Here is a 15739-nt window from a genome sequence, read left to right as displayed (position 1 = left end):
AACATCCCCTTTCAGTAGGGTTGGTTCATATAGGCCTTGATTTAATCACCTGGGCCTATCTAATTATTTTTAAAAGTGATAGTCTGTTTGGCAGAAGGCGTAAATCTTAGGTTAAGTAAAACCAAGGCAGAGCCTCTGGTCAGGGGAGATTAAAGGATTCAGTTTTGCCAATTGAGTTTTTAAATTCCTTTTGCTTTTTCAACCAATCCTTTTTCAACCAATCAGTCAGATTTTGCAAACAGATTATGTGATTTGGCTTAGACAATGAATGTTTCAGTCATTATGATGTTCTGAAGGGATTTCCCAAGAAGCACTAAACCTTTCAAGGAATACTTTACTCATTATATGCAAGTACAGTTTAGATGATCAAGTTAAATAAACTCTTTGGCAGAGCCCATAGGATTGTAAAGTGTTAGGGAATTCTTCAGTAAAGTCTTTAGAGATTTAGTAATTGGCAGCAATGTGTGTAAAATGGTTGCCCTTACTCTATTCTCTTTTGAGTGTCCAATAATCTTTATTATTGCCTCAGACTTAGGTTATTGAAGAGCATCTAGAAGACCTAACTATTTTTTATTGCTTGCCTAGAGGAAAATAAAAATTCCCTTAGTTTTGGGCCTCCCCTGCTGGTGCAGCGGTTGAGAGCTGGGCTGCGAAGCTGCCTGCAGCCTCTGCAGCGCCGGTTCGATTCCTGGCCACCAGTGAGGGTCCCACATGGCACGACAGACCTCTCCTGCTGGGCCCGCTGCTCCCCTCAGCAGTGTATTTCGTCAGTCTACCTGTTCTGTTCCCTGCTCTAGCTCTGGTGAATTCTCTCACCCTCCCGCGCTTCGACTGTACCCAGTGCTTGTATAAATAAATAAATAAATCTTTAAAAAAAAAAAATTCCCTTAGTTTCTGAAACATGCCAAAATCCTGAGCAACTCCAAAAGCATATCTACTACCTGTGTAAATGGTAGCAACCTGTCTTTCAGCCAATTAACTGTCATGGATTAAGACAATAAATCCCCCACTGTGTTTCCCTGAAGCAGCCATTCTTGTAACGGGCGTGGAAGTACAGCCTTTGGAAGGGTGGTTCATTCATGGATGACTGCACTTGAACTTGCGCTATCTTGGTTTCTCCATTCAGAGTTTGTGTCACCTTTTTCTTGGAAGCTTTTCCAAGGGTTTCAGGGAGATGTTCACAATATGAGTTTCCCTGGTGGCCCAATTACATCGGTGACAACTAACCAGGTAGCAAGTTCTTCCTCTAGTCCACTTGTCACAGGGAGACTTGACCAAGAAAAAGTTTATATCATAGATGATATAAACTATGATAACTATATTATATATTATATAGCTATATTATATATAATTATACTGTATCTATGATATAAACTATAATATAATAATATATATTCTATTCTCTCTCTCTCTCTCTCTCTCATATATATATATATATATATATATATATATATATATATACCTATGCTTCATTTTTTTCCCCAAAAGCATGTGGGAGGGAAGGTTGTGCACAGGGAAAGAGAAGGAAAGCAATACAGAAAGGAAAGAGAACTAGGTATCCATGCGGGGAGAGGTTAGGGTAGGGACGTGAGCTCTGGTTAAGGACCACCACGCAATATCCTCACAAACAGTTGGTCCATTTCCCCACCTGGAGCCATAAGGTGGCCAGCTGGCCATGAGAGATGAGGAAATTGCTTTCCCTAGCTACCCTGAAGTGGGGTGGGGACCCACAGAGCTGGACTCAGGAAGAAGGAAGGCTGGGGATATGAACCGGTGGGGCCTTGGAGTCCAGACTTCTGGTCTGAGGTGGGAGTGGGCTGGATGGAGTCCTGTGGCTGACGGAGGAGGGAGAACCCAGATTTCTTGGGTGATTGAGATTCAGAGGCAGGGCCCAGGCTGCTTTTAGGAAGGCCCTCCCCTCCCCACCCTTTCCTGGGGTGAGGCAGGATGTAAAAGCACTTTGCTGCCTGGGAGAAAGGCACTGAGGGCCTGGACCATGCACCCTTCCCTGCTGCTGGCCCTACTGGGCACCCTCACGTTGCCTGGTGAGTAAGGCCCCAGCCTGGGTGGGAATTCCTGTGCAGGGTGGGCTGAGTTGGGTTTGCTCTTCCCCTCGCAGGAGAGCCAGCCCGGGTCTGCCAGAGGCATTTCCTGGAGACAGTGAGTAACTCAAAGGAGCTCTTCCTGGAATGGCAAGCTGCACGGGTGGTGTGCGGTAACAACAGCCAAGACTGGAGGTGCCAGGACACGTTGCTGCTCGTTGATAACGGTGAGAGGGCCCCATGGCACTCGGCGCACCCCTACCCCCTCTCCCCGCGCAGCTGTCATCATCCTCAGCCCTGTGCTGCCGCCTTCCTGGTCACCCCCCACACCAGGAGCTGCCCCTCAGGGCCGCTCTCCATCCCCTGACCCCAGGTCAGCATGCAGACCTCCTCTGGCCTGCTGGGGTCCTGACCATGCCCCCACTCCCACCTCCCTCTCTCCGTCCAGGACTCCAAGTGAGCCTGGTGCTCACCAAGGGCTGCACCTTGGACCCCGTGCAGGAGGCGCGCATCACCCAGCACAGGGCCGACCCGGGCCTATCTGTCTTCTCCTACACCAGGGTGTGTGACGAGGATCGATGCAATAACCTGTCCAGCACCTTCCCGCGCTGGGCCATGCCTTCTCCCACAGGTGCTCCAGGGAGGACTCGAGGAGGAGGGAAGGGGCCGCAGGGAGGCAGGAGAGCAACAGGGCCGAGGGGATGGAGAATCAGTTCTTTCAGAATCCCTCCCTCCTCATCCCACACATTAGCACAGCTTCCTGTGACCCTCCGGGCCTGCGGCCACCGGGGCTGCTCTCTGATCTCTAGCCACCCCCTCAGAATCAGGCCATGATCCTAACCTGCGACATGCTCCTGTTTTCTGTCACTGGATTGGGCTCCCCAGGGTTTTATTTGTTCCTTTTCTGAAGTAGATTCGCCCGTGACTTTCCACTCTCTCGGCCAGAGATCGTACACCGTGTTGGGGAGAGCGGGGAAGGTTTTGCCAGTCTCTGCTCTTTGGAGTCACTTGTGAGCGCCCACGTCTTGTCTCCTCAAACTATTTAGTGGAACCTTGAGCAAAGCCATTGATTCCTCCCTGGGAACCCCACCTCCACCTGGCACCCTGTCCTGTACTCTCTCTCAGGTGCTCCTCCAAGATCTCACCTCCCTGCACCCCTGGCCTGATGAGAGGACAGTGAGCATGTTGGGGTGAAAAGGACTGGGGAGGCTGGGACCAGAGAGAGGGGATTGGGGCGACGGCAGCCAGTGGAACCTATAACTCTCTCGTCCTCCCTCTCGCTCACCTCCCCAGCCCCCGGGCCTGTGCAGTGTCCCTTCTGCCTCTCTGCTAAAGACTGTCTGTCTCCAGTGGTGCAGCCCTGCCCTGTCGGGAACAGCCACTGCTACAACGGGGTCCTCCTGATGCAGGGAGGTGAGCTGGAACCTGGCGCCCCTTTAGGGCACTGAATGACGCAGGGTGGGAAGCTGTTTGAGAGCCAAGACCTGAGTCCGGGCGGGGGAGGTCTGGGACCTAGAGAAGGGGGAATAGCTGCACCTCCCCCTGAGGATGGGCCCAGGGTGGCATTTCTCTCTGAGTCTCTCTCTCTCCCTGCCCTCTCCACAGGAGGCATCTCTACCAAGCTGAGAGTCCAGGGATGCATGCCTCAAGCAGGCTGCAACCTGCTTAATGGGACTCAGCAAATAGGGCCCATAACTTTGAAGGAGAACTGTTACCCCAAACGTGAGGGTATCCTGCCAGGAGTGGAAGGTGAGTCCCCCACCTCAGCTTTGGGGCCCCATGATCCCTGAGAAAGTCGGACATCCAAATGCATCACCCCAAAGCCAGGGCCCAAAGTAATTTAGAAGCTTATAACTCAGGTGTAGGCAAAGTGAGGGACTCTTCCATCAGTTTGGGGTCCAGCTGATGGGGGAAGAGAGGGCACACATGGCCCAGGGGACAGAAATATGCGACCAGAGTCGCTGGTGGATGTTTTAAATGATCCTGGGTCAGCCTGGCTAAGTTAGGGCCACCTGTCGATGAGGGAGGGCAGAGAGGGGTCAGGGGTAAGTGAGTGGGAACTTCTGCTTATTTTGATGCCACAGTGACTCAGTGTTTCCAAGGCATTTCTTCACACCTTGGGTAACTCCGGGCTTCCCCTCCCACTTGCCCTCACCACCCCGCCTCATCCATCCCCATCCATGGCACCTCAGCACCCTGCTGCGTAGAAAAGATCAGAGGGAAAACAGAGGGTGCTTCAAGTATGGCAGGGAAAGCAAGAGCCAAAGGGGGACACTGGGAGAGTCCCCATTTTCCCATGTAAAACTCAGCAGAGACAGGCGGGAAAGAGGACTCAGGAGGGTAGAAGGCCTGCCCTGTCAGGGCCTAGTTCCTCCTCTGCCCACGACACCCTAACCCTTAAAACTTCAAGGAAAGGGCTGAGTGGATTCTACCAACATTCCTCATGTGCTTGGATCTCTCTGGATGACCCGGAGCCTGGTGTTCAAGGCCCGGGTGTCATGGCGCTGCGGTTCCAGCCTCAGGCACACAAGCTGGCTCAGACAGCATCCAGCGTGTGCTTGCTGAAGTGAGTGTGTCCAAGGCCTCCCGTGGAGACCGCAGAGGACTCAGACCACATCTTTGCCCTAAAGGACCTCCAGGACACAGAGGGTCACAGGATTCAGTGGAGGGGAGCTCAGAGGAGTAAGAGACCAAGGCCCTGGGCTTCAAAGAGGGAATGATCTGTGAGCCATGTGGTAAGAAGAGCTGCAGTTTATTGGTAGAAAAGAGAAAGGACATTTCCAGGCAGAGGAAACAGCATGTGCAAAAGCCCGGAGGAGGGAGTAAGCCTTCTGCTTCAAGAAGGCTTTTAAGATCAAGAGGATGGGGTACAGTTGGGGCTGGGGGGTGACTGCTTGTTTACTAGGAAGACCAGGTGGGTGTGGGTGAAGGCAGAGCTGTTCTGAGCAGACAGGACAGCCAGTGCAAAGCCCAGGAGGCAAGAAGCGGCCAAGCATGTCCTGGACACTGGCGGGGAAGTGGGGAGGTAGTGAGGGCTTGGTGGCAGGTCAGGAGCCCATAAAGTAAGACCGAGGGGTTGGCCCTTCTCCTCAGAGTAGGAGGGCTGTGGAAGGCTGCAGAGCAGGGAGGAACAGGGTCTGACTGAGTCTTTCCTCTTGATTAATGCTGGTTTTAATGGTCTGACCCGTATGTCTGGGGCTGGGTTAATGCTCATAACCCAGAAGGCATTTCAGAAACAAGTCAGACACAACACGTACCACACACCATACAGACACACAATACATACAACAGACGCAGAACAGACACACAACACACAACAGACACAACAGACACACAATACACACCACAAATACAAAATATATAATACATACAACACACCCATGAAATATGCGCTACACACAACACACAATAGGCACAATCATACACCAGACACAAACACAAAATACACCCAGTAGACACACACAACACACTAGAAACAATGACACACAACTGACACAACACAATACATGCTGTGCCACACATACACAACACATCACACCACACACACCTCCTTATACCTCATTCACACCACACGCATCACAAGCTTCATACAACTCCATACAGCCCCTCACATGTTATACACACACCACACACATGCCACACAGCGACTACTCCTAACGCCTAGTGCTAGTCTCTTAGCATGCCACACTGGATCCAGAGCCAGATCTTGGAGGCTACCATTCTCATCAGCCCCCTGGTTCACATTAGTCTGGCAGCTTAGCAAGTGCGTACTGGGCATCCGCAAGGCCAGGAATCAGAAGCCGGGGTACAGCAAGATGTCACAGAATTGGGAAAGGAGAGGAGGGCAGTCAAAGGGACAGAACTGGCAGCCATGGGGGTGGGAGGGGACAGGGTACAAAGACACAGAGTACCTCAAACAGGCCACAGCAGCAGCCCATGGTGAAGAAGAACTAAAGGGCTGGAGCATGTACCACCTGGACTGCCACTAAGAAGCGGGGCGGTGGTCCCCATGGAGTGGTGGGTCCACAGAATCAGGGAACACACAGCTGTCAAGAGCACAGTGTCTGAGCAGGAGAGATGCAGATTCCCGTCTGGGCTCTGCCACTGACCCAGCTCTTGAGGATCACCCCTCTTTGAGTGTCTTTTGTCAAATTCAGGAAGGAGGAGATGATTTGAGCTAGCTGGGAGCAAGGGAGCAGATACAAAGGCCCTGGGGTTATATGTGCCAGCTGTGTGTTCAAGCAAGAGCATGGAGGCCAATGTGACCCCAGGCATGTGATAAGGGGAAAGCAGAGCAAGATGTGTGGACAGAAAGGTGGGGGAGAGGGGTGTCCAGGTCGTGTAGGGCCTTTGGGCTGTTTTAAAGAACTTAGAATTCCACTCTCAGTTGAATGGGGACCTATTGGAATCTTCTGAGCAGAGGTGTGACAAGGATCAACTTCTCTTTTACAGGGATCCTCTGGCTGCTGGGTGAGAATAGAGTAAGGGGGAGATGGGAGTGGATGAGGGGAGTCCCGGAGGCTCAGGAGGAAGCGGGCAAGAGTCAATAGACAGAGGAGTCTGGACCCTGGTAGAAGCCATGGAGGTGTGGAGAAGTGGTCAGGTTCTGTAAGGCTTTTTGCAGCTTAAGCCAACAGGATTTCCTGATGGGTGCAACATGGGGTGGAAGGGGTGGAGAACTGTCGAGAATGGCAGCAATGATTTTGACTTGTGCAACTGCACAAAAGGAGCTGTCATTGACCAAGAGAAGGAAGGTGAGGGAGGGGAGAATGGGGGACAGGAGGGGAGGAGAGCAGCAGGCACCTCGATTCTGCTGTCTAAGCAGTGGGGGAATGAGCACCCGCTTTTGTGGAGCTATTGGAAGGTCACCCTTGTCTGTGGCTGCTTCTGCATCACGGCACCTGTCACAGCTGATTAGGCAGTGGCCTTAGGAGAAGGTCCAGGCTCATGGTTTCTAGTGCGGGCTCTTGAGGGCCACTGGGACCTGGGGGCTGGGGATGGTCTCCCACCCCTGTTACTCCCCAAGTAGGGGGAGTGCCTGCATAGCGAGTCTAGCTCACCAACAACTAGTGGTGAGACTTTGGACAAGCGATTTGACAACTCCTCAGCCTCTGTTATTCAAGTTGAAAAATGGGGGTGGTGGTGATGACACCATCTACTTTGGGGATTGCTTGAGGAAATGAGATTATCTAGAGGAGGTGCACGCCTCAGGGGGCTTAAATGGGCTAATCTGGGAAAGTAGCACCACAACCTGGACACGCCCCCTAAGCACTGGACACTGGCCTATTTGACTGGGGTTCTGGGGCTTCTGTGTTAAAAGAATATGTGCATCCGTCTACCTCCTCACCATCCTGATGGAAGACCTTGAGGGCCAGGTTAGGAAATAGAGACAGTCTCAGGTTAATCATCTCCCCTGTGCCCAAAGGGAGGAGCAGTCTTGGCCCCCCGAAGGGTATGGGAAAAGGTCCCCAAAGGTTTTGGAGCAAAAAGAGGGTAAAGAATGGGGGTGGGATGGGCCTCCCCTGGTGGCACAGGTGGTTGAGCGCTGGGCTGTGAAGCTGTCCGCAGCCTCTACAGCGCAGGTTCGATCCCTGGCCAGCTGGCAAGGGTCCCACATGGTGCAGTAGACCTCTCCTGTCGCACCCTCTGCTCCCCTCAGTGGTGTATTTTGGTCAGTCTGCCTGTTCTGTTCCCCACTCTGTCTCAGTGAATCCTCTCACCCTCCCGCAGATCTGGCCTATACCCCGTTCTTGTATAAATAAACAAACAAATAAATAAATAAATCTTGAAAAGAAAAGAAAAGAAAAGCTTTCAGTCTTTAAAAAAAAAGAATAGGGGTGAGACTCAGGATCCAAGGACCCTTCTAAGTCAAGATGGGGGACTCTGTGGTCAGGTCACGGGGGTGACTTAATAATGTGATCACCTCCCCCAGTGTGGACCTGGAAGGACAGCCAGCTGGCTTCATGGTTTACACGGACCCTTGTCATTCCTTCTCCCCAGCTTTCCTGACCTGTCAAAGGGGGGTCATGAACTACTTGCACAGAAACCTATCTTGGGAGCCTATAAAATGGACCACGCCAGGGACACAGAGGTGCAACATGGGGGAGGTGTGTCAGGAGACACTGCTGCTTGTCGATGTAGGTGAGTGGGCTGCGCAAGATGGCAAGACGCTGCCTGCTCCCCACAGTGCACTCTGTCCCCTGAATTTCCTGCCCTCTTCCCCCTCACACCTAGAGTTCTCAACACAACTGCTTCCTCTTTCTGTGCCTTGGTTTCTCCTTTTGGAAACTGGGGGTGGGGTGATGGCCACCAGGGAGACTACCTTGCTGGGTGGTCGCCGGCACAGACTCCATACTGAGCACCTGCCTGCCGGATGCCCCAGACCCCACTGTGTCCTTGTGTCTGCCTTCCTGCAGTTTTCTGGGAAAACAGGAAACGGGAAAAAAATAAAAAGAAGCAGCTCAGGGCAGGGAGATAATAGCTAAGAAGAGAGATCCAGCTGGGGAAGGGAAGAGATAGGGAAAGTGAGCTGGAAGCAGCCATTTGAAAATGGGTGCTGAGGGCAGGTGCGAGGAAGCCAGACAAACAGAGCTGAGAGGAAGACCCCCCCGCCCCGCCCCTTCCTTCTCCCCCGCTTGCCCCATGCTCAACACAGCTCAGCAGAGCCTTCACCCTCCACCTGCTGAGGGTGGTGGAATCCCCAGCTCTGACCTCCAGCAGCTCCATTTTTCCTTTCTCGCCCCACAGGACCCAAATCAGTCCTAGTGGGAAGTAAAGGCTGTAGCGATGCCCAGACCCATGATTCCCAGAATGTCACCTCACACGGAGGGCACCATGGAGTGCTCTTGGCCTCCTACGCCCATTTCTGCACCTCCCAGGAGTGCAACCGAGCCAACAGCAGCAGCGTCCTGTTGAACTCCCTCTCCCCTTCAGGTATGGGGTCCCTGTGGCCTGGGCATGAAGACATGGGGTTCCCAGAAACACAGACTCTGGGGCTCAAGGTGGATGGCTGCAGCTAGGAACAGGGCTGGGCACCCCCAACCTTCTCTCTGCTCCCCAGCTGTCCCTGTTCCCGGAGACCTGCTGTGTCCTGTCTGTTTAGAATTGTTTGGATCCTGCTCAGAAAATAGTCAGAATGTTACGTGTCCTAAAGGCACCACTAGTTGTTACAGTGGTTTTATTTCTCTCGGAAATGGTGAGTACTGAAGGCCAGGTCTCAAGGGTGAAGGGACTGGAGGCCTAGATCTCTGAAGTCTGAGGGAGGAAGGGAGTAGAGGCTGATCTCCTGGGTCTGAGGGCGGAGGGGCTGGAGGATGGACTCCTGGGTCTGAGGGTGGAGGGGCTGGAGCCTAGACTCTGGGTCTGGGGAATTGCAGTGTGCTGCACTGGAGTCCTCCTGACTGGATCTTCACTCTCTAGGTGGTTTGTCCCTCTCAATTCACATAAAGGGTTGCATGACCCAAAATGCCAGGTCCTTGTTGCACCACATCAAGAATATTGGGATCTTCTCTGTGGAAGAGACCCTTGAGAATGAGCCTGAGGAACAGCCTTCATCTCAAAGTAAAGTTGCCCCTGACCGCTACCTGACTTGGGTGATGGGGTTGTGGCTACTCCTTGCCCTTTGGTGTGGGGGAATTTGCCCTCACTGCTGACCACAACTCACCATGATTCTCAACCCCTCCTCACGCCCAAAGCCTAATCCTCCCTCTGACCCCATAATCAAAATGCCTGTTCTTTCTTTGAATTATGATCCCTATACCCACCCACACACTATCACCTGATGACAATATTTGGAAGGGCTGGTAGCAGCCGAACTCACCCTAAGGGACACTGGCCATTCAAGCAGTGACAATGTGTCTAATAATAAAAGCATCATTTTTCTCCCACTGCTGGAGTTTTCCTGTTTGAGGGGAGGGCAAGGCACTCAGAGGTCCAGCATGGGGAGAAGAAGGAGGTTGATAAGAGAGTCACCAACTCAGGTCTGTCCTTTGCCGAGCCAGTCCATATCTCCAGAGGCATCTATCTTAGCAGAAAAGGCCCCCAAACAAGCAGGAGTTTCACCCCACTGGAGTAAGTGGACATAAGGGTATGTGTAAAGTAGAGAAACGAAGGATTTGCAGTTTCCCAAAGATGATGCCATTGGGTCTCTGGGCTAATCCTAAGACCTGAAAGCATGAGAGGAATCGGGAGAGAGGAGATTTAGAGAGGGTGGCCTGAAGGGAGCTCTGATCTCAGGTTGGAAATTCCATCCAACCCCTCCATCTGCGAACACCCCCCTGGACCATTGTTGTAGCACCCAAATTTCCACTCTTATGGGAAGTGTTTGATGGTCTTGTCTTTACGACTATTGGCCATTTTCTACTCCAGAGACATTAACCAAGGAAAGATTACCCCAAAGTGCTGTCTGGCTTGCAAGCAGAGTCTTCCTTGAACCAGCAACCCAACCTCCCTCTGGCTATCAGCAGGGTCACCCTCTCTTCCTGTTGCTCCAGCAGCACAAAGAACACAAAATAGCTGGGGGGGCATCACGGCTTCCAACTGATTGGTGCCGAGATGGGATTCTTCACCTACGCCAAACTCACAGGGACCAGAAGCAAAAATTCTTTCAGTGGGTTGGGTGTACTAGTGGGAGGGGGGTCTCCCTTGTTCACCCCATTTCATGGGCCCCTGCATTCTGGATCGGGGGAGGAGGCAGGATAGATTGGTCATTGGCTTAAGATGTGCATCATTTCCTACCAGATGGCAGGTCAGTGTCTCGCCTGGTGCCCTCATGGTCAGTCATGGGCCACCTCATCATTCCAATTAAGCAACCATGTTTATAGTGGGCACCAGAGGCAACCCGTGAGCTCCCTGAGTGTGAGTGTGAAGTAATACATCACGGATGCCACAGCAATAGAAAAGACATTTTTCTATTTTCCCGAACAGCAGCATTGACAGAAGCATCTAGTACTAGGAAGTTCACTCACAACCCACGGCACACAGTTGACCTCTGCAATGACACAGCTCTGCCCAGTCTGCCACGGGTGTGTCCGGCGCAGTCCTGCCCTAGAGCAGCTGCTGGAACAGGGGCTTAGTGCCGGTCCCTGCCTATGCTGGCTGGGTACTGATTCAGTCCATGGCCAGGTGAGCCTTGGGGAGAGAGAGCCCATTTGTTGTGCCCACACAGAGCCTCCCCTCCTACCCACAGAGCATACACTGAAGGGGAAGGCCTCACACTGTGCACCACATGCCAGGAGGCTCCTCTCATGCAGGCATTCTGGTGGGCATGTGACAATCTTCACATTCTGTGCCAATCCCCAGAGTGATGCCAGGCAAAGCCAAGGGGCATCCCAGGGGTCCACACCGAGAGGGGAAAACCCCCACATTGCCCTTTTAGGGTGTGCACCACTGGTGTGTATAAAGGCAAAGTAATCAAGGGTGTGTTAGAAGATTTTTAATGAGAGTGTCAAAGTGCCATGAGAGTGTCAAAGTGCCCTGCCCAATAGCGGGCAGGGGCCCCCACACCTCCAACCACCCGATTGGCCCTCCCTGCTCCACTGCTCAGTTCCAGCCATCACTATTCAAGAAGTCCACAGAGCCTCCCTGTGTCAAGTTTATTCTTTCCAAGTCCCTGACCAGGTGCTTACCATGGACACATGCAGAGTTGGACCCATGGACATCCTGCCTCCAGCAAGGTGGTCCCCTGAGGCTTTGTGACTTGAAGAATTTTCCTACTTTACTCTTTCAGTGCCTGTCTCTGTGGGGTGCTAACATAGCAGGCACCCACAATTTCCTGGAGTCTGCCCACTCTCAGATCCAGCCAGAAACCTTGGATGCACTTTCCCTGTGAGCTTGCTTGTGTGGGAGAAAGTGAGGTGGGAGGAGCAGGTGCCTTGGGTGTTAGTCACCTGCTGGGGCATTCACGAGCACCCTCACTCCCTGCTTGAGCCATTGGCAGACACAAGGTTTCCATGGATGATGGATACCAAGGTGCACACCTGTGACCGTCTCAGACAGCACCCAGTATATGGTGTGCAGTTCAGGCCACAATACTCTTGGTGCCCCGTGGTCAGGCTGTCAGACCACTGGGACCCAGTAATAAGCCTGGAGCTGCTTTCAAAATGGAGACCATTTATCTGTAGAGGAGACACCTCTGCTCCCAAACCCTGAGGTTCTGCACTGTGATTATCCTATTATCTCTTTAGGTCACAGAACTTATGGTGACGTTGGATGTGTTGGGTCATAAAACCCAAGGTTCAGCGCAGCTGGATTCCAGACTAGGCCTTTGTTAGAGCCCTTTCCTGCCCTTGGGCCACACAAAGCTGGCAGTTATAGGGGTTCTCTCACCAGTGAATAGGATAGCAAGTCAAAATGTGCTACATACCCCACCACCAAATTCTAAGGGATATAGCTCCTTTTCAAAGGCAACCACAAAAGTATAGCAAAATGTCTCTCAATTTTGAAAGATTACTGGGCCATGCCGAGACCAAAGGCCCCTAGAACTTACACCAGTGTAATGGGAGACTGGCTCCAGCGTATTATTCCCATGTCATCAGGGTGTTTACTACTTTTTCTTCACTGTGTCTGATCCAATTAACGAAATTCATCACTGAAATTGACCAGTGTGATGTTCAATAGGAAATCACATGATCAATGTCCCTCAAGACCATATTATAGGAGACTGTTGGAGATCCAACCGAGTCATGAGGTCAGAAAATGAAGGTGTACATGCTGCTGAGGTCTCTGCCAATAAATACAAGAAAATGAATTGCTAGAGCCGAAGCTGCGTGTCCAAGGTCTGCATGAAATCACATCCAGAACTGCAGCTGCATTTGCCATTGCCACTTATGCCTGTCACACACTGCTGTCATTTTCCAGACCCTTCTGCTTGTGCAGTGACCAAATAGGTTCAGGACACAGAGCCGTGACTGCAATCTCAACCCCTGCTCTCCAATGCCTCTTAGCTTTGCAAGATCAGAAATTCCTCCAGGAGAGAAATATTGCTTCTCATTTACTATCTTGTTTGGGAAGGTGATGGTATCAGAAGCATCATTTGACTTTCCAACCATAATAGCCTCCCTCCATGGGTGAGGCAACACCTGTGGGGAATTTTGCAGTTACTTATTCTCATTATACACTCTGGAGTCACATAAATGTCAACATGATGAGTCCGTGGGCCCTCTATGCCCACTGGGAAAGGCACTTGAACCAAAAGGCCACCTATGCCCTGACCTGGGTCACGGCGGGGATTAACATCCTTCCAGAGGCATCATTCAAATAATTCCCATTAAATCTGAACATTCCCTTTGGCCAGTGACCAAATCTCCCAGATAAACGTCCCCCTGCCCTGGCCCCCGCCTGTTTCTCGTATGTAGGGGAAGATTCACTGTCTCCACTGTGGCTGCACTGCAAGGTCCTTCCCAAACAGACCCAGCCTCCCCCACATTCACAGCATTCCAGGTCTATGAACTGGCTTAATCTGGGGAAGTAGATTAAAATGGCATAAATCCCCAGGTAGTGACCCAAGTCGTAATTCTTCCAAGCAGAGCTCAAAAATTCCCACCTGCACCACCTTAGCAGGCTTTCCATTGATTTCACTTTTAGGGACACCTTCCCCGCTACTTCACCCTCACCCCTGTCATTAAACTTCAGCACAGACCCCCGCCTGTCAGCCTGCTCTGATGACCTTTTTCTCTGTGTTTTGTTTCAGTGATTGGGGCTACTTGGCCTCTGCACACCCAGTGTCACCATTTGGCTGTTCCAGGATCCCAGCAGCATGTTCTGCCTCACAGATGAGCCACCATCGCCATGTTGCTGATGTTCCTTCGTGTATTTAATGCCTTCCCCAGGGGATACAGTAAGGAGACTGCATGTGACAGACTCATCACATGTCCCCAAACTTGGGACACTGTTTTTCTCCAGTATGCCAGAGCCATCCTAGAATTCACTCCAGATACTAACTCACTATCCTAGAAGACTAGTAATATATTTTCAGATGCGGGTTTCAACACCTTAAATCCGACATCCCACGTGAAAGAACTGAACCCCATCAAGTCATACTCGACAGAAGTTTCCTGAACACACGAGTCATACCTGCTCACTGCCACTCACAGAGGCCTCCTCTCTTGGGGCTGAGGGCACTGCCCCTGGCTTGGTTGCTGGGCAAAATTGGGAGTTGGCTATTGTGAGGTACTGCATCCTGATGACCCTAACCCACCCATTCTCTAGTCCCAGGACTTAAGGACATTTGACACCTAATTATTTCCCATCTCCTCCCTGAATCACATATCTGCTCTTAGTGTTTTGCTTAGGACAACAGAACCTCATTGCACTTCTTTTGTCTTAGATTATTATTTAGTTTTTAAAAGCTTTTGGGGGGATTCTAAAAGAACAATTATATTCTTAATTTAGCTACATTATACCTCTCAATATTTGTATTGCTATTCCACTGGGTTTTTTAAAGCAATTTGAGTAAATATTTGTATGTAAAAGTAAGAACTTGGCTAATGCCATTCTAATGGTGGCATTTTCTCTATTTAACAGATATTCATTTATAATGAGAATTCAGAGGAAAAAAAAAAACATTACACAAAAGGCGTCCTTACTTCAAGTCATATCCAGAAAGTTTTACAGCCATGAACAAGAGATCTGAATGTCACATCTGGTTCGCGACACTGACAGAGACACGCAGGGTCAATGTGACAGTAGCTTGTACCATCACAGCTACTACTCCTGATCACACCTTCCAAGTAGCCAGAAACAACAACAGAGCTGGCTTTCCTCTACACGCCTGGCAGAACAACATGGAGAGGGCTGGGGCCACGGCCTGGAGGAGGCCTCCAGGGTGGGTGGGGTAGATAGTGAGAGAGCCAAACTGACCCCCAGAGGGTAGGGCCACCACAGGGTGGTGGGGCAGGAGCCGGGGAGGGCACATGCGGGTCCATTTGGGCAGAGAGAGCGCGAAGTCTGGTGGGTGAGGCCCGAGGGCTGGCCCTCCTAGCATGGCTGGAGAAGCCGACTCCATAGCCCAAAGAGAGAAGACGGTGACACACCACCCCCTGAGCAGTCCCTGCGAGCACTGCATTCATTGCACGCCTGGCACGGCCAGTCCTGCAAACCCCCAGGCCAAGCGGCCTGCCCGGGGCCTTCTGCGCATGCGCCCCTGGGAGCGGCGGGAAGCCGCTTCTCCGGCCAACGGCGCCCCCGCGGGCTCACCCAATGAGCGCGCCAGAGGCTGCCGGGGGACCAATGGGGCGTCGAGTAAGCGGGCGGGTGCGGCTGTCCCCCCCTCTGTGCCTCCGCGACGGCACGGGGCGAGCAGGTAGGGCCAGAAGGACGTTGCGTTTGCGCTAAGAAATGTCCACTTAGACCATTTTGCCCACTGTTGGCAGCGGCACCTTCAGCACAGCCGGGTTTTGGGGGTTGTCTGGAAGCCTGGAGGAGGTTCTGGTCCCTTAAGGGGAGAAACGTCGTCAGGGGACCCAAATTTATGGATCCTGAGGGAAGAGCGGGCTGGGGGTGCGGGACTCCTGGGCCTGAGGGGGGTGGGGTGGGGGGGCAGGCGCTGGGCGCCCTGGAATCCCGCGCTCTATGGGAAAAGGTGACCGAACCCCAGCTCCTGGAACCCTCCTCCGACAAGGCCGGGTTCTCAGAATCCCGGGTTCTGGTGGCGTTGGGCTTGGGGACCGAGCTGCCCGGGCCCTAAGAATGCACAGGCT

The 15739-nt window shown here is 52.1% G+C and overlaps 2 protein-coding genes across 5 annotated transcripts in view; one reads left to right on the top strand and one right to left on the bottom strand.

Moving 5' to 3' along the window:
- The window catches only part of LOC119249419 (carcinoembryonic antigen-related cell adhesion molecule 1-like), a 57060-nt gene that overhangs the window by 18273 nt on the left and 23048 nt on the right, over positions 1–15739 (bottom strand). The gene's annotated exons all lie outside the window — the stretch shown is intronic.
- On the top strand, positions 1986–14323 carry LOC119249420 (CD177 antigen). 2 transcript variants are annotated; one of them, XM_037516751.2, is made up of 10 exons: positions 1986–2045; positions 2120–2269; positions 2491–2673; positions 3336–3455; positions 3648–3791; positions 8043–8183; positions 8790–8975; positions 9103–9237; positions 9462–9602; positions 13732–14323. In XM_037516751.2, exons 1-10 carry the CDS (start codon positions 1997–1999, stop codon positions 13815–13817), a joined length of 1335 nt encoding a protein of 444 aa, XP_037372648.1. In that variant the 5' UTR covers positions 1986–1996; the 3' UTR covers positions 13818–14323. The 2 variants fall into 2 exon arrangements, with proteins under 2 accessions (XP_037372648.1, XP_037372647.1); XM_037516750.2 differs by lacking the exon at positions 13732–14323 and having other exon boundaries at positions 9462–9956.

The sequence above is a fragment of the Talpa occidentalis genome, unplaced genomic scaffold (genome assembly GCF_014898055.3).
Source record: "Talpa occidentalis isolate TD23 unplaced genomic scaffold, MPIMG_talOcc4v2.1 talOcc4.17, whole genome shotgun sequence".
NCBI lineage: Eukaryota > Metazoa > Chordata > Mammalia > Eulipotyphla > Talpidae > Talpa > Talpa occidentalis.
This window is presented reverse-complemented; position numbering and strand designations above follow the sequence as displayed.